This window comes from Lontra canadensis, unplaced genomic scaffold (assembly GCF_010015895.1).
Source record: "Lontra canadensis isolate GAN:19392208 unplaced genomic scaffold, GSC_riverotter_1.0 scaffold137, whole genome shotgun sequence".
Taxonomy (NCBI): domain Eukaryota; kingdom Metazoa; phylum Chordata; class Mammalia; order Carnivora; family Mustelidae; genus Lontra; species Lontra canadensis.
In genome coordinates, this window is record NW_022631131.1 from 2,667,869 (window position 1) to 2,690,682 (window position 22,814).

General features: G+C 39.3%; 1 protein-coding gene across 2 annotated transcripts in view; it reads left to right on the forward strand.

The window, feature by feature from the left end:
- The window catches only part of TAF15 (TATA-box binding protein associated factor 15), a 28,111-nt gene extending 13,182 nt beyond the window's left edge, over window positions 1-14,929 (forward strand). For both annotated transcript variants that reach the window (XM_032843299.1, XM_032843300.1), the window contains exons 8-16: window positions 6,468-6,502; window positions 7,144-7,176; window positions 8,391-8,500; window positions 9,490-9,619; window positions 11,521-11,613; window positions 12,291-12,372; window positions 12,489-12,577; window positions 12,684-13,209; window positions 14,772-14,929. In XM_032843299.1, the coding sequence (XP_032699190.1) occupies window positions 6,468-6,502; window positions 7,144-7,176; window positions 8,391-8,500; window positions 9,490-9,619; window positions 11,521-11,613; window positions 12,291-12,372; window positions 12,489-12,577; window positions 12,684-13,209; window positions 14,772-14,811 (1,138 nt within the window). In that variant the 3' untranslated portion in view covers window positions 14,812-14,929. The remainder of the gene's footprint in view (window positions 1-6,467; window positions 6,503-7,143; window positions 7,177-8,390; window positions 8,501-9,489; window positions 9,620-11,520; window positions 11,614-12,290; window positions 12,373-12,488; window positions 12,578-12,683; window positions 13,210-14,771) is intronic.
- Window positions 14,930-22,814: the final 7,885 nt, after the last annotated feature.

The following is a 22,814-nucleotide window of genomic DNA, read 5'->3' on the forward strand; positions in this document are numbered from 1 at the left end:
AAACACCAGTGGAGAAAATTCCCCTTTTATGGTTGTGATTAAACCACTTAACTATGTTTTTCCTGCCAGAGCTATAGAGTCTAAACTCCTTTAAAAGATGACTCTGAGAATCCAAGTATATTATATATAAAACATAAAAGGTAAGTTAATTTTAGATTGGAGTGCAGAGAGGCTATTCCTTAATCTTGAATCCCCTTGGGAAGGGACAATATTAGGAGGCCATAGCAGAGTATATAAAGGTGGGGTTGGCAAATGAGAAAGATTTTATGTAAACTACTTTTGTCTTCTTTCTTAAATAAATAATTATTGAAATAATTAGTGCAATATCCCCTGTCATTGCATATTTTATTCAGACTAAGCTATGGAAAAGATGACTTTTTAATTCAGCTTTTCTTTTCCTCATTGCTATCAGGTTTTGGTACTTAATTTTGGCATATGTTATGAAAGCTGGTTATAAAATTACTTTTAAATATATCTGTAAATTTAGCACTTTGGCCCTAAAAACAAGAATGAAAAAATAACTGACATTTGTTGTCCTCAGTTGAGGTTTGCAGGTTGCAAATTTATGTGTAAAATACACAGTGTTGAAGGATTAATTTGTGTTGCTTGGGAATTGAAATTGTTAGTGGCCTGTTAACTGACGCTTAATAACATATCAGTGCCAGTTTGCTCTTTTGCTCCTTAGGGACTGTCTGTCCCCTGAGGTGACCTGAGCAACAGAACTAGTTAAATACAGCACTGTTACTTCTTTAAGTGAGCCAGGAATTTGATCACTGACTTGTGTTTCTCTGTGTTTAGTGTATGGTACTTTGATATTATGGCAGAATTAAAGCCTAAACATATTTGATGAACTTTTGTAACACTGAACATTAAGTCTTTTGATTGGTAGCCAAAGTCAGTTTTCAACATTTAAATATATTACTGTATGCTCTTTATTATCAAAGTGAGCAGCCTGCCATCATGTGGATATAAATGAACAATGTAAAGTGACATGGTGCTTACTTTCTACCTAATAGCCTCCTTCCCATCTCAAACAGAATCCCAAACAAAGTAGCTAACAGGTATATTTAATTTTCCAGTTAGTATGTTTTAGATAATTGGCTTTTTTGGAATGCTGTGTTTTATAGTATATCGTAGGCGTGATTTTCTTCATAAGGAAGTTATGTCCTGTACATTATTAATTAGACTATGACAGTGTGTGAGAATGGTAGAAACCCACTTTTCAGGAGGACGAGGGTAGAGAAATCTTCAAAAATGTGTTTTCATCTTTAAGAGATGACTCATCTTAGAGATTTGAAAGGACCTTGAATGAATCTCCTAATAACACAGGGAGGAGCTCTATACCTTAACCATCTTGAGAGTCCCATTTTTAATGGACTTTATAAACTTTATAAAGCTTTCATAACCTTCTTGGCGTCATATTTCAGTATAATTTTTGGTGCAAATACTTGATTTGAACCAAAGTTTTTGATTTTCAGATGTTTTTATTTAGCCTTAGATCCTTTTCACACGCTCTCTTTGTGGAAGCACCCTATATGTTAAGTCAAAATGATAATGATCTGGTTCAAGGTAGGATTGGGGCAGGGGGTTTTGCCTAATTGCTGTCACACCCTATTCTGCGCCCCCCCCCCCCCCCGCCCCGGCCAATAAATGGGTTGTTCTTGAAAGGCCTTTTTTAGGAATCCATGTGGATGATGATTCGATGATTCTGTATATTGGGTTGGTAAATTTTTTATGTGAAAGGCCAAGTCGTAAATATTTTAGGCTTTTTGGGCCATATGATTTCTTTTATAACTGCTCATCTCTGCCCTTGTAGCACCGAAGCAGCCATAGACAATATATAAGTAAACATGGTTGTGTTCCAGTAAAACTTCATTTATGGATATGGAAATTTGAAGTTCATACAATTTTCATATGTCACAATATCCTATTCAAGATGTGCTCTTTAGCTTATTTAAGGGGTAAAGTATTTTGAGTAAAAATGCCTAGTTTTAGGACTTTAACATTTGTTTACATAAGTACCAAAAATATCCAAACATTTTTTGTTAGTTTTCATCAACACTCCCATTTGTGTTTCTGATCATCTTACTTAAAAAAATTATATCAAGGTTGAAAATGCTTTCAGGGCTGTTTGAAGGATATCTGGCATTAGTTAGGTTTTTATTTAAAGAAGGGGCTTAGTTTGTGGGTGAGGGTGGGAGACGTGGTAAAGGATGGGACATTTTTAGACTCAAGATGTGTAATTGCTTGGCTGGAGGGAGAATATAGACCAAAAGGAAGCGCTGATTTTACAAATATGGAAGAAAAATGTTTGAAAATTGTAGGGACTATAGGAACCAATGTTTTTCTGTGAAAAAGCAGTTGTAGCAAAGATTGAATTTCTAATTGTCATCTAAAATTGATAACTAACCTCCTAGTGGGTTAGAAGTTTAAGGCCATAAGTTCTCTCAGTGTTTTTAACTTCAGCATTGTGATGAATGCATGACAAAATTGCCAGAACTTTATAGATAACTGTTATTTTTCATGATTAAGTCATCAAGTTATAGAGCTTTTTCAAGACTTTAATATCTTGAGCCTAAAAAAGTCATTCTGAATTTTGACTGTCTTCTTAGAAGAGTTTTTGACTAGTTCCATTTTAATTGTGCATATGTTCTGGTAATAGTCTAGAATAGCACTGCCCAGTAGAAATGTAATATGGGTCACAAATGTGAGCCACATGTGTAATTTTAAATTTTGTAGTAGGCACATTAAAAGAACATAGGCAGGTAGGAGTGCCTGGGTGGCTCAGTTTATTGGGTGTCTGCCTTCGGCTCAGATCATGGTCCCGGGGACCTGCGTCGGGTTCCCTGCTTGGCAGGAAGCCTTCTTCTCCCTTTGCCTCTTCCTGCTGCCTCCTCTGCTTGTGTGCACGCACTCTTTCTCTCTGTCTCTGTCAGATGAATAAATTAAAAAATCCTAAAAACATAGGCAGGTAAAATTAATTTTAATAATACATTTTACTTAATCTAATATACCCCCAGTATTTTATCATATAATCATTATAAAATTACTGAGATATTGTATATTGCCTTTTTCATACTAAGACTTTGAAATCTTTTTCTTTTTGTATTTTGACTACATCTTAATTTAGATTGTTCACATTTCAAAGGGTCAACAGCCGCATTTGGCTAGTGAATACTGTATTGGACAGGTAGCTCTAGAATGAGAGGTTCTTGGCTTCTTGAAATGTGGGTGTACGTTGAATCCAGAGTCTTTTTACCACACGTACAAGACATGGGAGGAAATAAAATGTAAATACAGCTACTGTTGAGAATGATATTTAAATCCATTGAGTCATTTATATTTGGAATTAATGTTAGTCTTCTTCACATCCAAAAAATTATAATTTGGATTTACTCTGAAAATGCAAGCATAGCACAGTTTGTTTTTTTAACTAATCTTTTCTAATTTTTAGGTAAGTCTTTTTTCTCTCTAGATAATGGATTTTCTGAAACAAAGGTTCCTGTATTGTCCTTTTACTATTTGGCAATTTAAGTCTTTGAATAGATATATTTAGATTTTCTTTTAAATTGAAAGATTCAAAGTAGAGATTCTGTCTGAAGAACTTTTTCTTGGCAAACACCTGAAATTAAATGACCATCAAATTAAATGACTGTCTTCTCCTCTACATATGTGATACTGTAACAATGAAAGAACCCTCAGTCTACCTTGGAGTAGGCTGCTTATTGTGGTTTTGAACTTGGGACAATTTCTGTAGTTGAGTCAAGAATATATAGTTGGTTTTTTTACGCAGGGGACACTCAGCCGTACAGTGGAGGACGTTAATCTCTAAATACCTCTACTACTTCACCTTCAGATGTCCTTACTTCTGGAATTCTTTTGTGTACAAGTTTGCTGCTTTTTCTGGAAGACATTGTTGTGGCAACGTCTTGACCCAGATGTTCCCATATCTTCATTGACTTAATTGGCTAGTGAAGCCTCAATTTGGTTTATGGAAAAAGGACTTGTAACCTGACTACAGGTTTGAAAGATTCTTAACCACAGAACCATCTTTTGTTAAATACTTAATATTGACTACTACTTGAGGTTTATTTAGTGTATTTAATATAATAAATTTGCTTATAAGGGATTATAATTACTAGTTAATATGGAATTTCTTAATAAGAGAAGAGAAAAAGTTTGAAACATTTGAATTTGAAAGAAAGCTTCACCTAAAATCCTAGGATTGTAGATCATCTAGACTGGTGCTTCTCAATCTTTATATATGAATTCCTTGGTTATCTTATTAAAATGCAGATTCTGATTTAGTAGATAAGAGGTGAGGCCTACGATCCTGGATCCTGCTTTTCTGAGATGCTCTCAGGCTCTGCCTGGACCACCCTTTGAGTAGCAGGGATGTATATACCCTTACTGTGAAGGAGGAAACTGAAGCCTAGGGAGAATTATTGACATGTCCAACTTTTCAAGATTGATTAGCAGTAGTAAAGACTATACGCTGAGTCTCTTAGTTTGAAGCCTAGTACTTTTTCAAATGCACTGTGATGTTTACATGTTTATGGCCATTGTGTTGAAATCTTCAGCTGCCATATTTTCAAAGGAAATGCTCAACGAAGGTGATTTAAGTTAAAATGTCATATGGAGAAATAGGAAATAGCAAACCTATTTAAATATCATTTGTTTTATATAGCACTTTTATTTTGCAGTGGTATGTCCTTTTCTTATTGTTCAAAGTTATATTGATGGCCAGAGTAGAAAATACAGGAATTAGCTGATGTATGTAGTTGGGTATTTTCTCTCCACTGTGGCCAGATAAACAGTTTGGTACTTTAAGATGACAGCAAAATAAATAAGAGGCATGTTTTCCAGCACTTACAAAAATTTCCTATTTGAAGAATCTACTTTATCCTGCGGACTTTAACCTCCTGACAGAATTGTGGGCTTAATATTTTCACTGGTTCTTTCCTCTTTTTTTTTTTTTTTTTTTTTGAGTTCTCGTGGTCATCTTTGAAGAAACCTAAGATATCTTGGTTTCTAATAACAAGATTTTTAGCAGATTAATCTCAAGAACTCTTGGCTTTCCTTAAAGAGTTAAGCAGTGATATACAGGTCAATTAGAAGTGTAGGAAGGGCTTGGTTCTGAAAGAGGGATCTTAGAGACTCAATAGGAGACTATATGTATATAAAGGACCTGAGCACTGTATTGTCTGCATAGTCTTGAAATAGCCTTATTCTCCTTAGAGTCTTCCTGGAAATTAAATAAAATTAATAACAAATTAAGGTGCTTGTGTCTATACCTAAACTGGTTGCATGGGGAGATTTTACATCAAGGTAGTAGAATAGACTTATAAAAGAAGACTGCTTTCTCATTTAGTTAGAGCGTTTTTTCTCAGGATGTTTCAGAAAAGCCATCTGTCTAGAGGCTGGAGGGGCAATGTTACCATTACAGGAAAGGCTTTTAAGCATTGGAGAGACGTTAGTGTGTTGGATTAGTTTCTTGGATGATAGTAGATGATGATTAATGGTAGTAGCATACTAGATGTCACCATCTGAAAACTGGTTGTTTTTATTTCCATGACAGTGTGTGAATCTTAGTGGCTTCCTTAGTTCACACAAGAGAGACAAGCTTTTAATGTATGAGATTTCAACAGTTTCTTGGTTAGAGAGATCTCAAGATTTCTTACGTAGCTTTTATGCATACAAGGACCATTGACTTATCTGTCAGTGGAAATTTGCCAGGTAGTCATTTTCTCGTGGGCAGCTGTGATGCTGGAGTGTGTCGCATTCTGTTCTGTTGCATGGTTTACTGATCGGTGTACAGAGCATTTGGCAGCATGAATCTCAGTAGCTCTGATATGAAGAGATCTCGTATATTATAGTGGGTATAGAGTAGGAGTTATGCTCTCTTTTAGTGCTCATTTTACCAGATTTCTGAATGATTGGAGATTAAGACTACTTTCAGGCTCACTTTTGTGTATATTTATACCTCACTTTTTTTCTTCATCTCATAAACCCCACAATTCGGTATCAGAATATACTACTGAAGTTTTTACCTCCCATTCTACTATCAGAATCTTAGTCCTTTTCCTTTTTTCCTCATATTTAAAAAAATAATCCCCCTTGGAAAGAATATTTGCTCCAGTTTAGCATTCTTCATTCTGTGCCTCCAGCTTTTAAGTTATGGTATGAATAGTATCCCTTTGGCTTGGGGTTGGGAAGATTTTAAAATAAGAGTATGTGAGATACATTCTGTAGTAAGCTTGAAAAGGCAGCCTTGTGGAAATGATCCTTGGGAAGACACTGAGGTGGAAACAACATTTTGGAGTCTATGAAATGGAATTTACTGGAAAGTTAGAGGTGCTACTGTTTCCCTAGCACTCTACTTGTGACAGTTAAGTGTAGATTGAGCCCAGGGCTCAGCACATTAGAGACTTAAGGAAGAAATCATTTCTTCAATTTTTCCTCTGCAGTGGTGGTGACCGCGGTGGCTTCAAAAATTTTGGTGGTAAGTGCTGAGTATCCCAAAATGTTTCAGTGGAAATGCTATATAAATCTAAAAGCCACCAATATCCCGCAGACGCAGTTCTAAGCCCTTTCTTACTCTGTTGAGGCTGGTGTGTGTTGTGTGCTTTAAAAAAAAAAAATTATATATATATATATATATATATATATACACATAAATATATCAAAGAAAACATTAAAAAGCCGAAGTTGATCTCAGACAGTCCAATGGGTTTCTACACAGTGAATTTGCATGAAAGAGTCTGTGGTGACCGTTGAATGAGACTTTCTCTGGATTTGACAATACATTTATTAATAAAGGCAGCTGACATGGTGTTGTTAAATTATTAGGGTTTTCCAATCAGCCTTCACAACCAGAGCTTAACAAAAGTGATACTAGCATAATGCCAAAGTGGTGGGTACCGTCTGGGACAAATTTAAGGAAATAATTGACTTTCATCTTGATTTCTAAACTTAGTAAAACTTAATTTATATATTTACTTTGTAAATCTGTGATGGTTGACTTTCAAGGATTTTGGAAGTACTGGCTTTCATGCCTTGGTTTTTATTACTATTTTTTCGTGATTTCTAATGAGTTGCCTTAAATAGCTTTTTTTTTTTTCTTTTTCTTTTCTTTCCCCTTAGGTCACAGGGATTATGGACCCAGACCAGATGCTGGTAAGGTTTATGGTAGTTTGTGACTTTGCCATTAAGAGAATGTTAGTTTTCCAATTTTTCAAGAAAAAACTGTCTGTGTTGGAGGAGTTAGGGCAGGAGGAAGATTTAATTTGATAGTGTTTCCAGAATTAGGGAGCTTCACTTCTAAAAACATAGAAAGAAAAATTCAGGGAAATTGGAAAGTGTGCTGGGGAAAATTGCTATTTGTGGTTTCCTATGCTCTGCTTTTTCTTTTATGAAGAAATACTCAATCTTGTATTCTAATTAACATTACTTATTTAAATACTACAGATCAAATTTGAGAGAGTTGGTATCATTGGGAATTTGAAGTAGAAAAACTGTTTAAGAAAATATTACATCGGATTGGTAGTCTGCTTAGTCGGCCTAAGAAACTTGAATTCATACATGGGGAGAATTATCTTACTCTGGGCAGAGGTCACTGATTTCGTGTGGCTTTTATTTTTAAATGAAATTCAAAGCTATCTGGAGCCTTTTGGAAGTTACAATTTAAATATTAAAAATCTATTTGAGGCAAAAAATTTAAATACGTATTGAAATCAGACTTTTGTTTTTATTAAGATGCCAAAATATTTTATATGGATGGAAATTTCTGAATTATCTCTTGATGGACTGAATTTTTGTACATCTTTCTTACTTTGTTGTACTAATCCAAAAGTGTGCGTGTAAGGTAAGGTGTCTGTCAAGGTGCCCTTACCCTCTGGTGTATACAGGGCTTATTGCAATGATTGGCAAACCAGTAGTTGTGCTTGGCTTGCTTGGAGGTCCAGAGTGTCAGATTTGGGGAATTTTCTACTGGAGAGCCTTAGAAGTACTGATTAGCCATAAAGTGTTAAAGCTCTCCAAAGAAAGGAATGCTAATTAATACTAACTGTCTTCATCCATTCATGAGCTTCAGCCCTGTATCTGAATGTAAAGAGTAAGATTTCTAAGATCTCCTTTAACTGGTCTGTATTTCACATAGTGTGGACTTGATCTACTTTAAATGAAGTTTGGTTGTCAGGATTGATCTACTACCAGATAACTATGGTGACCACTTCGCATGTTGATAGAAGATTTTTTGTATATTGGTCCTTTTTTCTTTTGGTCATAGAAGTCGTTGAATATTGGACAATAAATTATTGCTCTTGATTACTGAACAGGATGTAGTAAGACCAAGGAATATGTATAATTAACCATAATTTTTTTCCCCTTAGATTCAGAATCCGATAATTCAGATAACAACACAATCTTTGTGCAAGGACTTGGGGAGGGTGTGTCTACAGATCAAGTTGGGGAGTTCTTTAAACAAATAGGAATTATCAAGGTGAGTAGAAAGTATGGCTTATGTTGAAAATCTCATAATTATTAACATATTCTAGTTACGCGACATAGATTACATAAGATTATGTCTCTTAAAATTCCCTGATACACATGCCCAACCATGTCTGTAGGCCTTTTGCTAAATTTGCTAAATACACGAAAATTTTATTCCTTGCTTGTTTATCTTCCCAAAGCCTTCTACTTTAACTTTCAGTCTTGGGCTTTAGAAATGGTCTCTGCCTAGCTCCTAAAAATTGTGAGAACCAAATGAGATTGTGAGAACATTTTAGTAGATTCCAAAAGGCCATTATATGCAGACTGTATTACATATTAGCCCAGTACATGATGCTCTGTTTCATAACTGTATTGTTTATTGTATACTTAATGTGTCTCATGCACCATTTGTTTCATGCATATATTTCTCCTCTCTTTAACTTAGAAAGCAGCAGTTAGTGTTAGTAGATTGTAGCATTTGCCTAAAATCAGTTTGCGTTTGCCCTTGTTTTGATGTCTGTGGAATTACTCATTTACCCATGACATGTAAAAAATTCACACCGTTCTGAAGAGTAAACGTTCTTATTTATCTTCCACCCCCATCCCAGCGAGCTGCAGGGTGTATCCCTTAGCAGTAATCTGTTAATTTGCCTGGTGTACATTCTTCCTGACTCTTTTTTATGTTTTACAAGGTATATATTTATATGAAGCATTATCTACATTTTTTTTGTGGGTTTAAAGAAATTATACATAGATAAAACAGTATACATTACAATACAATATACATAAAGTATCATTTTCATTGCGTGGGTCTTACTTAGTATATCTTAAGAGAGTTTTCCTTTTCAGAACCTATAAAACCTATAAATAACTTAATTTTTATATTAGGTACGTACTATTTATAGTATGGATATGTGAATTCCTTTAAAAAAATCTTAATTTTTATGGTTTATGATCACTTTTTTTAAAAAAGCTATTACCATCTTGTTTGTTCCTCAGACAAATAAGAAGACGGGAAAACCAATGATCAATCTGTATACAGACAAGGACACAGGGAAGCCAAAAGGAGAGGCAACAGTGTCATTTGATGACCCTCCTTCAGCTAAGGCAGCCATTGACTGGTTTGATGGTATCTACTCATACTGTTTCAGTATGCAGTTTGGATAAATGTTTTCTAGTCTTAAAGTCAAAATATATTCTGGTACACTGGTTATTTTCGTGTTTACTTTTGTGGATATTTTATTAAAAATAAAGGCCAGAATTTTTACATACCTTCAGAAATGAGGTAGATGAGCTCTCCCCGTGTTTGTCTCCAATATTTCCTTATTATTCTACCTTGAGCTTAAAGCCACCCTGATGGAGATTTAGAGGGTTGGCATGCTTAACTGTCTTCTTCGTAAATTTAGATTAATTTCCCTTCAAATATGAAGTTAATACATATTTGGAATAAATATTAAGACTTTTTTCCCCTGAAAACAAGAAAATGTCGGAAAGTAGAAGAAAACAGTAAAGCATCCATAGTACTCTACTCAGAAATAATCATTGATAATATTTTTTATTAAATTTAATTTCACTCTTTTAAAAGCATTTTTAAAAGTTTGTCATTATACTCCAAATGTAGTTTTGTCTCATGCTTTTTTCACTTAACATTTTAACAGTCATTTCCCCATGTTATTAGAAATTCATTGTTTTGTACTCTAATAAAAACCAACACTTACTGCATGTTTACTATGGTTTACAGGCTAGACATAGTTCTAGAAGATGCATATCCATTAATTCAGTTTGATCCTCACAGTAACCCTATGAGACATACTCTATTATTACTATTTTTAGATGTTAAAACTGAGGCAGAGAGAAGCTGTATAATTTCTAGGATCATAGCATAACTGGCACAGTCAGGATTCAAACTCAGGCAGTCTGCATCCACAGTCTCTAAAGGACTTAACCGTGCTAGATTAGATTGATAGATACCTGAGGTCCCTCTGGTTCTGAGATTATTGTACCTCTATCCTTTAAAATTTAATTGCATTTCTTTACTTCTGCTGAAATGAGATTGTGATACTCTGTCCCCACCTTCATATTCTTTTTTCTTTAATCTTTCCGGCTTTATCACTTTTCTCTGAAGGCTAGATCCATTCTTCCTCACTTTTCTGTGTTTTTCATAGTTTGGTAAATTAAAAAGCAATCTCTTTTGCTCCTATGTTCAAAAATAATTGTGCTTTTTTTGCCCACGGCATATGAGCCCCTTAAACCCAACTCAATAGTTCAGGTCATTCTATAGCTTTGAAAATACTGATCCATGAATGGCTTCTTAGGTCCTACTGTGTGATACTCTGGAATGTTGTCGGCCATAATAATAGGGGCTTTGATTAGGGAGCTGAGTCCCTTGGAATTGTGACCATTTTATGAATCTTCTTGTTTAATGTAAAGTAAAAAGATTAATTTCTGTCTCTAAGGCCCTGGGCTGCAGAATATAGGTGTGCGTGCATATGTGTAAGTAATCACATATGCTTTCATTTTTCTGACATGTATTACTTTTAAAGATACTACTTGCATATAGTAAAAGAGTTTCAAACTATACCAGAAGTGGAGAGTAAAAAATGAGCTTTCTTTCTACCTTTGACCCCCAGTGATCTCTTTTCCCCTCCTGAGAGTTGAGCATAATCGGCGGTGTGTATATAGCATGTATGTGCATGTAAAGGCACACATTCAGTCCCTCTATACAGCCGAAGTGGTTACATACTATACACATTGTGCTGCACTTCGCTCTTTCCATATACAAATACTAGATGTTGGGGGTTTTTGCTTAGTGAGAATTAACTGTCCCAGTGACAAACCTGCTCTGTTCAGTAGATTGTATCATGTTTGAGCACTGTTACCTTGAACACTGGGAACACTGTTGTGTTTGAATTTGTGTGAGGATATCAATTATTGCTCTAAAACTAAAATTTCCAAGATAGTTTTACATTTTTGTTGAGAGGTAGAGATGTGGAGTAGCATTTCTTCAAGACTCTTCTTTTTTCATCTTAGGAAAAGAATTCCATGGCAACATCATTAAAGTGTCCTTTGCTACCAGAAGACCTGAATTCATGAGAGGAGGTGGAAGTGGAGGTGGGCGACGAGGTAAGACACTTGTTGCTCACAGGCCTGGATATTGTGTGCCAAGGGTTTGAAATTTGAGTCCGTGTTCTGTCTCTGTTGTGTATACTACTACCTCTTTGTCCCCCTAGGTTTTTTTCCTTCTATCTTAAAGCAAGAGTGGGTACTGAAAGGAGATTTGGGTAAATAGGGTGTCATAATAGTTAAGAAAGTAGTTGGAAGAAAGTTCTGGAAATCCCTTTGGGAAGCTTTGTGGCAGTTTGTTATTTACCTGGAGATCAGTAGGTGATTGTTTAAATGATACCTAATTAGGTAATCTGACCAGTTTGTAAGTTTCCTGATACAGTTGTTGCCACCTTGTTCGTTTCTACTGTGTTTAATTCCTTAAATTTAAAACATGTCTTCCTGCCTTTATCACTGAGATTCTCAAACCAAGGAGAGTATTATAATAGAAAGTGGACTTTGAAGTTTTTTAGGGCATGATTTGCACTGTAATAGGTAACAGGGGTCTTTTCCCACATTTCTTGGATTTACTAAGTAAAGCTTCAAATGAAAGAATCAGAGTTCTACCCTAGGGCTTAATTTTGGGGGCAGCCACCCAGTTATTGATGGTTACTTGCTCTTAATTCTTTCATCTGGTGCTTTTCCTCTGCTGGTAAAGTTGGTTGCTGATTTTTCTCTCCCACCCTTCTTGACCCTAGGCCGTGGAGGATATAGAGGTCGTGGAGGCTTTCAGGGGAGAGGTGGAGACCCCAAAAGTGGGGACTGGGTTTGCCCTAATCCGTAAGTATACTATTTACTCTGGCAGTAGTAGAGTTGGGATTGGGGTTGGAGGATGCAAGAGGGGGTTCTGATTCAATTGGAAACTATTGAACATTTTTATTTTACTCCTCTCTCAGATCGTGTGGAAATATGAACTTTGCTCGAAGGAATTCCTGCAACCAGTGTAATGAGCCCAGACCAGAGGACTCTCGTCCCTCGGGAGGAGGTGGGTTGCCTTTTGATAGCATCTACATGGCATTTATCTTCTGACTAGCATTAAGTGTGATTATCATTACCCTGTTGCCTCACTGGTTTGCATCTCTACTTTGCAGACTTCCGGGGAAGAGGCTATGGTGGAGAGAGGGGCTATAGAGGTCGTGGGGGCAGAGGCGGAGACCGAGGCGGCTATGGAGGAGACAGGAGCGGCGGCGGCTACGGAGGAGACAGAAGTGGTGGCGGCGGCTACGGAGGAGATAGAAGTGGGGGCGGCTATGGTGGAGACAGAAGTGGGGGTGGCTATGGTGGGGACCGAGGAGGTGGTTACGGTGGGGACCGAGGAGGCGGCTATGGAGGAGATCGAGGCGGCGGTTACGGTGGAGACCGAGGAGGCGGCTATGGTGGAGACCGAGGAGGAGGTTATGGAGGAGACCGAGGCGGCGGCTATGGGGGAGACCGAGGAGGTGGCTACGGTGGAGACCGAGGCGGCTATGGAGGAGACCGCAGTGGGGGGGGCTATGGAGGAGACCGCGGTGGCGGTGGGGGCTACGGTGGAGACCGAAGTGGCGGCTATGGAGGTGACAGGAGTGGGGGCGGCTATGGAGGAGACCGAGGCGGCTATGGAGGCAAAATGGGAGGAAGGTGAGTATTAGAATGTACTTGTTAACCTTTTAATTTCACTGCTTTTAGGGTTTTTGTCACATTTTCTTAAGGTTCAGTTTTTTGGAACTCGAATTTTTCATTGGAAACTCTCTCAGTGAGAATGGAGAAGATTCTTTTAGTTTCCTGTTTAGAAATTTCTAAAACTCGTTTCGGAAATTCTGTTTCACAGATCTTTATATTGGTGTGTGTGTATTGTGCTATTCTTCCTCATGGCTAAAGATAATGGAGAGTGAGAGATAATTTGAAATTGTATGTAAATCAGAGGTTCTTAATCTAAGTGAGGGGGAGTACACCTTTCACAGGGGTGTGTTTTCTGAAATCCTGTGTGTTGTGTCACCTTGTAGTTGTTTCTCTGGAGATTGTGGTAATACCTTTTCCAGATGAAAATCGCTGATGGTACTGACAGGAGTGTGTTGTGCATGTGAATGGTGTAGAGGCAGAAAAAGTTGAATCTCCAGTGATGGTGAAAGAACCTCAGTTATTATACTAAGTATCTGTATGCTAGAGGCAGTATAGGGTAGTGAGAATTAGTAGAGCATGTGGTTAAGAGCATGGAGTTTCAGAGGCAAGACTTTTCTGGGTTCAAATTCTGGCTCCACCGTTTACTTAACTCTGTGACTTTAGGCAAGTTACTTTGGCGCATCAGTGTTCTCATCTATAAAATGGGGCCAGTAATACCTCCTTCATGGAGTTGTATTAGATTACTATGCTATGACAGTTCCTGGCCCATGGTAAGCACTCTATAATTAACTATTAGTAATTATTATCTTTTGAACACTTCTTACTGTTCGGCAAATCCTGTTGAAGTGTCTGTATTCTTTTTTTTTGTTTTTTAAAGGAATGAGGATTTTTTTTTTTTTTTTAATAAAGATTTTACTTATTTATTTGACAGAGATCACAAGTAGGCAGAGAGGCAGGCAGAGAGAGGAGGAAGCAGGCTCCCTGCTGAGCAGAGAGCCCGATGCGGGGCTCTATCCCAGGACCCTGGGATCATGACCTGAGCCGAAGGCAGAGGCTTTAACCCACTGAGCCACCCAGGCGCCCGAAGTGTCTGTATTCTTTAGTTCTAGTTTAGTTCTAGTTCTTCTTGCAACCCTGTGAGGTAGATGTATTTCCCATTTTATGGAATAAGAAACACTGAGTAACTTTTCCAAGGTCACACAGTAAGTGGCAGACCCAGAATTCTTACATTAAATTGTTTGCTTGCCTAATTCTGTTATGTCACTCTTCTGTTTAGAGAGCTGGAATTGGCACAGTCTCTGACCTCCTGAAACACCACAGTGCTTTGGAATCCTTATTCTAGAAGGGAAGTTTTTAAGAGAATGATAGCAAAAAACTTCTAGGAATTCTGTGGGTCTTAAAGCTGATAAATTAGACATTTATTAAGCACCTTCTAAGAGTAGAGAAATAAATTAGGTATGGTGTCATTGTTACAGAAATTGACAAATTGACACCAGTTACCAGCACCCTGAGGAAGTGTATGATGCTCCCCCTTGGTACAAAATCAGAATTTAGTCTGGCTCTTTATTTTTCATTCCTAGAAACGACTACAGAAATGATCAGCGCAACCGACCATACTGATGACTGTTTTGAATGTTCCTTTGTCTCTGACATGATCCATAGTGAAATTGCCAGAGTTTTGCCTGCTGCTTTCCTCGTGGCCTCTTCTTGGGTAGTGAAATTAAGTGACATTTGGATTTTTATTTGGGTGGGAGGGCTGGGACAGTTTTTCTTTTAGAAATGTCCATTAAAATTTCCCCGTTTAGTTTCAAACCTCCTTTCCAATCCTTGAAGCTAAGTGCGTTGTAAAATATTGCCAAAATGGAAAGTGTTTTGTATTACTGCAATAAAGGCTGCTTGTTTTGTGGACTTTTGTACATTAGTGCATTGTTCTGTCACACTCAGGATTCAGTTACAACAGACTCTAACCCTAAAGAATTAAGCAATGCATTGTTTCATGAACTGAAAATGTTACTTTCAACAATACTGAGCTCCTACTCTGTTTAGAATAGTAGTTTGCAAGAATGAGTGCATGTCAGAATTACCTGAGGAGGTTTTCAAAATTAGAGATTCCTAGGCCTCACCCTAGGTCTAATTCATCAGAACTTGTTAAGTGTGGGCAGCTAGGCCTAGGAATCTATATCAAGCTTACCAGTTGGTTTTGACACAGTCGATTTAATTGCAGTTTACAGTTGTGAACCATTTATTTAGGCAGTGTTCTAGATGCTAGGAATGTGAAGTCTAAGGGCAAGTTAGGAAGAGCAAGGATTTGACAAGCCAGGGTCCAGACACCAGTGTGCATGGTATGTTAAAGAACTCTCTCCATCCTTACCAAGGGTGAGGCATTGTACAAGATGCTGGAAATGTTGCCCATCAAGCAGACAGTAGAAGGACTGACAATACTCCAGTAAGAATAAGTACAAGGTGCTTTGAAGGCTGATTGGTAGAACACAATCCAGTCAGTTGGGGTCAAGAAGGCTTGCTAAGTCTTGAGGTAAGAGTGGTAATTGGCCAAGTATGAAGGCTAGGTGAGGAAATGGTGTTCCCAGCAGAAAATGATATGAGCAAGTAAGTCAGGAGGTAAGAGAGTGAAGAACAAGCCCTGTGTTTGGGAATTGTATATAGTGTTTGTGATTAGGAGGAGGAGTTCAGGGAGGGGCCTGCAAAAGGTAAGACTGGAGAGGTAAGCAAGCTTGGTGAGAAGGTCCTTCCATTTCATTTTTCCCCTGCCTCCAAATAGGGAGTCACTAAAAGATTTTAACCAGGGGCGTGGCCTGACCTGAGTGGCATCAACTAAAGGATTCCTATGGCTGCCTGTGGAGACGCTGGACTGGAGACAGAATGGTAAGCCAGGTGAGCGAGATCCTGGTCTGAGCTCAAAGACTGGACAAGGAGGAGAGAACTAATTTGATTTGAGAAATGAGGGAGGGACATTTGACAGGATTTGGCTGGATGTCAGAAATTGTGCGGAGAGAAGTCAGGTTTCTGGTCTGGTAATTGGTAGATGTTCTGCTCACTTAAATAGACACTGGGAGAAGGAACAGGTTTGGGAACGAATGAGGGGAGTGATTTCAGTATGCAGCTGGGTGTGCAAATCTGCATCTTAGAAAATGGCATTCAACATGATGCACCCTGATTTTTTTCCTTTACTATTTTCTCCTTTGATGGTTTCCCTACTTGACCTTCACATGTTGGAAGTTTCTTAGGGCTTGTTCTGATCACCTTTGTCTTTTATTTATACCCATTTTTATCCTGGAGGAACTCATTCAGACTATGGCTTTAAATACCATCTCATACAGTGATGACTGCCAAATTTAAGTCTGTAGTCTTGACCTCTGCCCTTAACTCTGGATTATACTCACCTTCTACTTGACCTAGTCTGTTTTTTTTTTTAAAGATTTTATTTATTTGAGGGGGTACCTGGGTGGCTCAGTGGGTTAAAGCCCCTGCCTTCGGCTCAGGGCATGATCTCAGGGTCCTGATACCGAGCCCCGCATCAGGCTCTCTGCTCAGCAGGGAGCCTGCTTCCTCCTCTCTCTGCCTGCCTCTCTGCCTACTTGTGATCTCTTCTCTCTGTCCAGTAAATAAATAAAATCTTAAGGGTAAAAGATATTATTTATTTGAGAGAGTATGAGAGAGAGTGAGCATGTGTGTGCTTAAGTAGGGGGTAGGGTCAGAGGGAGAAGCAGACTCCCCCTGAGCAGGGAGCTGGACATGTGGCTTCATCCCAGGACTCCAGGATTATAACCTGAGCTGGTGCCAGACACTTAACCAGCTGAGCCACCCAGGTGCTCCTCTAGTTTACCTTTTCATTAGTATGTATTGAACAGAACATTTTTTTTTTTTTTTATTCTTTTGGTCACTCTGCTGGGACTAAACAAAACTTTTGATCTCCCTCTCCAGATCCGTTTATCTTTTCCTAGGCTTCCTCATCTCAGTAAATGTCTTCACTGTCCTCCCAGACCAGACAGAAACCTTTAGAGTTTACACTTCATTTCTCTTTCATTAGTCCTACCTGCAGCTCTTTTTAATTTTATCTCCAAAGTATATCCCAAAACCATCTTTATATTTTTGGTTACAATCCTGGTACGAACTGTAATCATCTCTCTTCTGTATAGTTGCAAAGCCCATTAATAGGTCCCCACAACACAATCTTGTTCCTCTAAAGTCTGTTTTTACCATAGCAGCCAAATGATACTCTAAAAATGTGAATGACTGTGTTGTGCCTTTCATTGACTTTTTTTTTTAAAGATTTTATTTATTTATTTGACAGACAGAGATCACAAGTAGGCAGAGAGAGAGAGGAGGAAGCAGGCTCCCTGCAGAGCAGAGAGCCCAATGTGGGGCTTGATCCCAGGACCCTGGGATCATGACCTGAGCCGAAGGCAGAGGCTTTAACCTACTGAGCCACCCAGGCACTCTGACTTTTTTTTTTAAAGTATTCTCCATGCCCAATGTGGGACTTAAATCATGACCCTGAGATTGAGAGTCACTGCTCTACCAACTGAGACAGCCGGGCACCCTATTGACTTGTACTACATGTAGGCTATAAATTCCTTACCATGGGTTGCAAAGCCCTTATGATCTGACCTCTGTCTCCCTCTCCCACCTTATTATGTAACATTTATCCATACTTACTTTGCTTTACCACATTGGTCATAATTCTTGATGGTACCAAATATGCTTCTGCTTCAGTATCTTTGCTTAGGCTTGTCTAGGATTCTCCTTCCTCAAATATTCACATGGCTGACTACTTTTCACTGTAATGTTGGGTCAGATTCCACCTCCTGTCTCTGGCCTTCCTATTTAAAACACTGCCTCTCTCTGGTGACTCTCCTATCTCCTCTTACAATGTCATCACAGTATCTATCACTATTTGAGGTGACCTTTTTGTGGTTGCCAGTTTCTGTCTTATCCATTAGAATATAATCTCTAGGAAAGTAGGGAACCTTATCTGTTTTTCACTGTTCTACCCTACTGCCTAGAACAGTGTTTGGCTCAGAATAGGTACTCAAATACTGACTAAATGAATCTGTTAGAGATACAGATTTGAGATTAATGAGAGCCACTAATACATAAATGGTAAAGTACCGAGGGGATATAATTAATAGTAAGACTGTCTATAGAGACTGCTTCACCATCCAAGCTGTATACTGGAATTAGTGAGAATTTTTTTTTTTTTTTAAAGTTTTATCCACTTATGTATCTGACAAACAGATCACAAGTAGGCAGAGAGGCAGATAGAGAGGGAAGCAGGCTCCCCGCCGAGCAGAGAGCCCGATGCGGGACTCGATCCCAGGACCCTGAGATCATGACCCGAGCCGAAGGCAGCAGCCTAACCCACTGAGCCACCCAGGCACCCAGTGAGAAGGTTTTTGAAAACTCAAGGATGCTGGGTTCCACTCCAAGACAGTGAAATCTGTTAGGCCTGGGAATTAATAAATAAATAAATAAAAATAAATCCTCAGTTGATTTTAATGGTTTGGTAGACAGTATGTAGGGAGAAGAGCTTAGACCTGGACCCTGAGAAATGCTAATATTTGAGGTAATAGAAGAGGATCACGAGAGTAGAGACTGGGAATGTCTGGTAAGGTGTTGGTAGAACCCAAGGGAAGAGTAGATTTAAGGAGGGAGAAGCTAGTGGTTTTGAGTGCTCAAATCAGGCCAAGTCATACAAAGGTTAGAAAGCATTCATATTTAGTGATACGGAGATTATAAATTACCTCACCAGGGGGATTCTCAACCTTGGCACTACTGACGTTTCAACTGGATAATTCTTAATGTGGGGGCTACCCTGTGCATTGTAGGATGTTTAGCAGCATCCCTGGCCTCTATCATAAGACACCAGTAGCAGCCCCCAGTTGTAACAGTTAAAAATGTCTCCCAGCATTGCCAAGTGTCCTGGGGGCAAAATTGCACCTTTCTAGAACCACTGCCTTAGCAAAAACTTTTTTTTTTTTTTTTAAGATTTTATTTATTCATTTGACAGATCACAAGCAGGCAGAGAGAGAGAGGAGGAAGCAGGCTCCCTGCTGAGCAGAGAGCCTGTTGCAGGGCTCGATCCTAGGACCCTGAGATCATGACCTGAGCCGAAGGCAGAGGCTTAACCCACTGAGCCACCCAGGCGCCCTGCAAAAGCCTTTTTGATGGAGAGTTGAATTGTGAACACAAATTGAAGTGGGATGGTGAATAATAAAAAGAGAAATTGAGACCAGTAATACGGTCAACTAAGAATCTTTATTATGAAGGATGGTTAGAGGTGGGATGAATTAAGAGGAGGCATCTAGGCAGGGATGTTGGTTTGTGAGAGATTATTTTTAAGGTGGGTATTAAGCATGTTTATACACTCCTTGCAAAGAGATGGGGATAATTAATATTCACATCCCTTGAATGAATGGTGGCCAGAACATAGCGAAGGATATACCTTAGAAGAAGAGAATGCCTCTTGCGTTATGACAAAGGAGGTAAGGATAGTTGCAGATGGTGATAATAATGGTAGCAGACGATTAATACCTATTGGGAGGTTACCATGTGCCAGGCACCGTTAGAAGCAATCTGAGTGTTAACTAATTCTCACAACAGTGCTGTGAGCCAAGGAGGTATAGGAAGCACTGGAGAAGAGGCGAATGGTTGAAATGATTTTGACTGCCACTTGGAAGGGACTTTTCAGAGGGTCCACTGAGGAACAGAGGCACCGAGAGGCTAAGCAACTTGCCTACGATCACATCTCTAGTGCGTGGCAGAGTCAGGATCCTAATCCAAGGATCTGGACTTAGAGCCTGTGCTCTTTACTATGTCTAGGATGCTTATAACAGAGGTGGTAGGAAGTTGAGTTGATTCCATCCGATGTCTTTTTCCTGAGTATAGTAAAGTATGATGGTCTGCTGAGAGTTGCAGAATATGATAGAGTTTGAAGAGACTGTAGTGTGAGGATAGCAGGGAAGGCTTGAAACAACGATTATAGGAAATAGGAAAGTATTATGATTAGGAACCCATAAAATTGCCAGACAACAATAAAAGCTCGATTAACATGGGGGCAAGTGTTTTGTGGGTACAGTCCGTATGGATATGTGATTTTTCTCCATATTTAGTCAGCAACCTGTTTTTAGGAACAGGCAGTTTGATTCAGGGTTAGGGATTTTGCTAGTCAGATACTAGTAAAAATTTCAAATTAGTCTCATACCTAGTAGAGAATGAGAAGAGTGAGGATAGTGGTTGATGGATGAAGTCCACACTGAGTAGGAAAAAAAGTTAATGAAGAATGTAGCGATGTCAAGAGCCTAGTGTTATTGATGAGATTCAAAGAACTGGCACTGGGGATAAAAAGGCTGGATAAATAGCTTTGGGTCCTAAAGTAGATGTTCAGGATGAAGTAATTCTCAGGAATGTTAGGAGCTATATGTGGCCATGGAAGTGGGTGGCTGAAGTGAATGGAAAGGAGAAACCTTTGTAGTTGAGATCAAGAACTGAGGAGATGGGGTGGTAGATGGTTGTTACCATGATGGTGAAAGCAAGACTAAGGTTCAGGTGATGAATGAAAGAGAATAGAGAAGTGGACCAGAGGGTGGGATAACTGGAGAGCCAAGACCCTCAGAAGCAGTGATTTTTATGTGAAGGCGCAGGACAATGGTGACCTAAGACTTTGGGAAGAGGCTAGTTCAAGGGAGAGAGCCAGATTTCACTTATAGCATGGACGTGGATGAGAATGTTGGAAGAGGAGGAGGGTGTATATGGCTTTTGTTGTCATCGTTTCTGCTGTCATCAGAGGGTGCATTCAGAGGTTTCATTAGCAAGAAGGTGGTGGGGAACTTAACGTATTTTGGATGGTGTCCAAAGAGCAATACCAACAGACCCTGTTGGCTGAAAGAAGTGGGCATTTCAGGCTTCAGAGAGAAACTGGCCACAGCTTGGATTAATGAAGCATGTTTGTCAGGGTGTTGCATCTCGGTGGCTTTAGTACTGGGAATGCTCTAGTCCATTGCTGGTGTACTGGATGGTGGGTGCTCTTTGCAGAGCTTTATGTCAGTGCTGTCTTAAATCTTCTGATGAGGATTGGTGAGATTAGGATTGAGGTGTTGAGCAGAGACTGCTACCTGGTCAAGTAGTAAGACCATCCTCCAGGGGCGCCTGGGTGGCTTAGTGGGTTAATAAGTCTCTGCCTTCGGCTCAGGTCATGGTCTCAGGGTCCTGGGATCGAGCCCCGCATTGGGCTCTCTGCTCAGTGGGGAGCCTGCTTCCCCCACCCCACTGCCTTCCTCTCTGCCTACTTGTGATCTCTCTCTCCATCAAATAAATAAAATATTTTTAAAAAGGACAATTCTCTAGAGAGCTAGAAATATGGAGGAGGAGGAGCAGAGGTTGGAGGTCTGTGGGCAGGATTTTGCTGGAGTTGAGAGCCTTAATTAGGTAGTAAGCCCTTGTTTGTACCCATAGGCTGTTAAGGCCCAGGGAAGTTGCGGTTAGATTGCTTATTGGCCCAAAGGTACAGAGTGGGCAAGAGAGGAGGATCATTTTTGCCATTTTTGGTCTTTGTGCCACACTAGTGGAGGCAACTAGTGTTACATATAATCCAGGATAGTGAAACTACTCTTCCGGTTTTTACTTATAACTCTCTGAGGCAAAACATGCATCTGAAAGTAGTGGGATAGGTAGGGAGATAACATCAGAGTGACACTCTGTGTCACTGTGTCACTCTGTTATCTGTGTTGAATTCAGATAACTAGACCACTCTAGAACCTGGAGTGTGGGGAAATGGAAAGGTGCATCCATTTTACTTTGCCCTTTCTCTGCTTAATCAGAAGTTGACCTCACCGTAGATCACTTCAATCAGATTGGGGGAATTAATAGGGCTGGCAGGACGTTTTTAACCTCTGGTGGTCACAGGGTCACATGACAACACTGAAGAAAAGAGAAAAGCAGCTCATATTTGAGTACTTAGTATGTGATACTAGGCACTCTTAGGATTTGTTATTGTTTACTCCTCAGAGGAGCTCTCTGAAGTAGTATGCATTATTCTCATCTCATTATAGGTGAGGAAACAAAGATTAACTTGTCCAAAGTCAAAGTTCAAAAAAGTGATGGTCATGGTCTCAGGGTCCTGGGATTTAGACATCAGATTTTCCTGACTCCACAAAGTCTGGGTTTTTTCTTTTTGATGGAGGATGTAGATTGTTGGGATTGGTGTACCAGGTCCTACTGGCAAAGGGAAACAGGCCTTTAGAACAAACATGGGAGAAACAAGCAGTTTTAGAGAGTAAATAGGGCCTGTCAGCATGGTCCTGAGGGAGGCAGAAAGCAGGTGGTGACGAGACCGAGATGGTTAGTCTTGAGTATAGCCTCGTTACCTCCTGACCACTGGGAAGTGGTGGAGAGGGGCGGCAAGTTAGGAGGAGGAAATGGTCCAAGAGCCAAGCTTTCCAGGATTTTCTCCTACTTTTCCTTCTATAGCCCACTCTGGGCAGAGGCTTATTAAATTCTGGGCATAAACAAGGGCTTGATTTAGGGAGGCAGGTTGGCTACTGGAGCAGCTCTGTCTCTTTCCCTTTGTGAAAAGGACATGTGGCTGAGTGAATTAATACTCAACC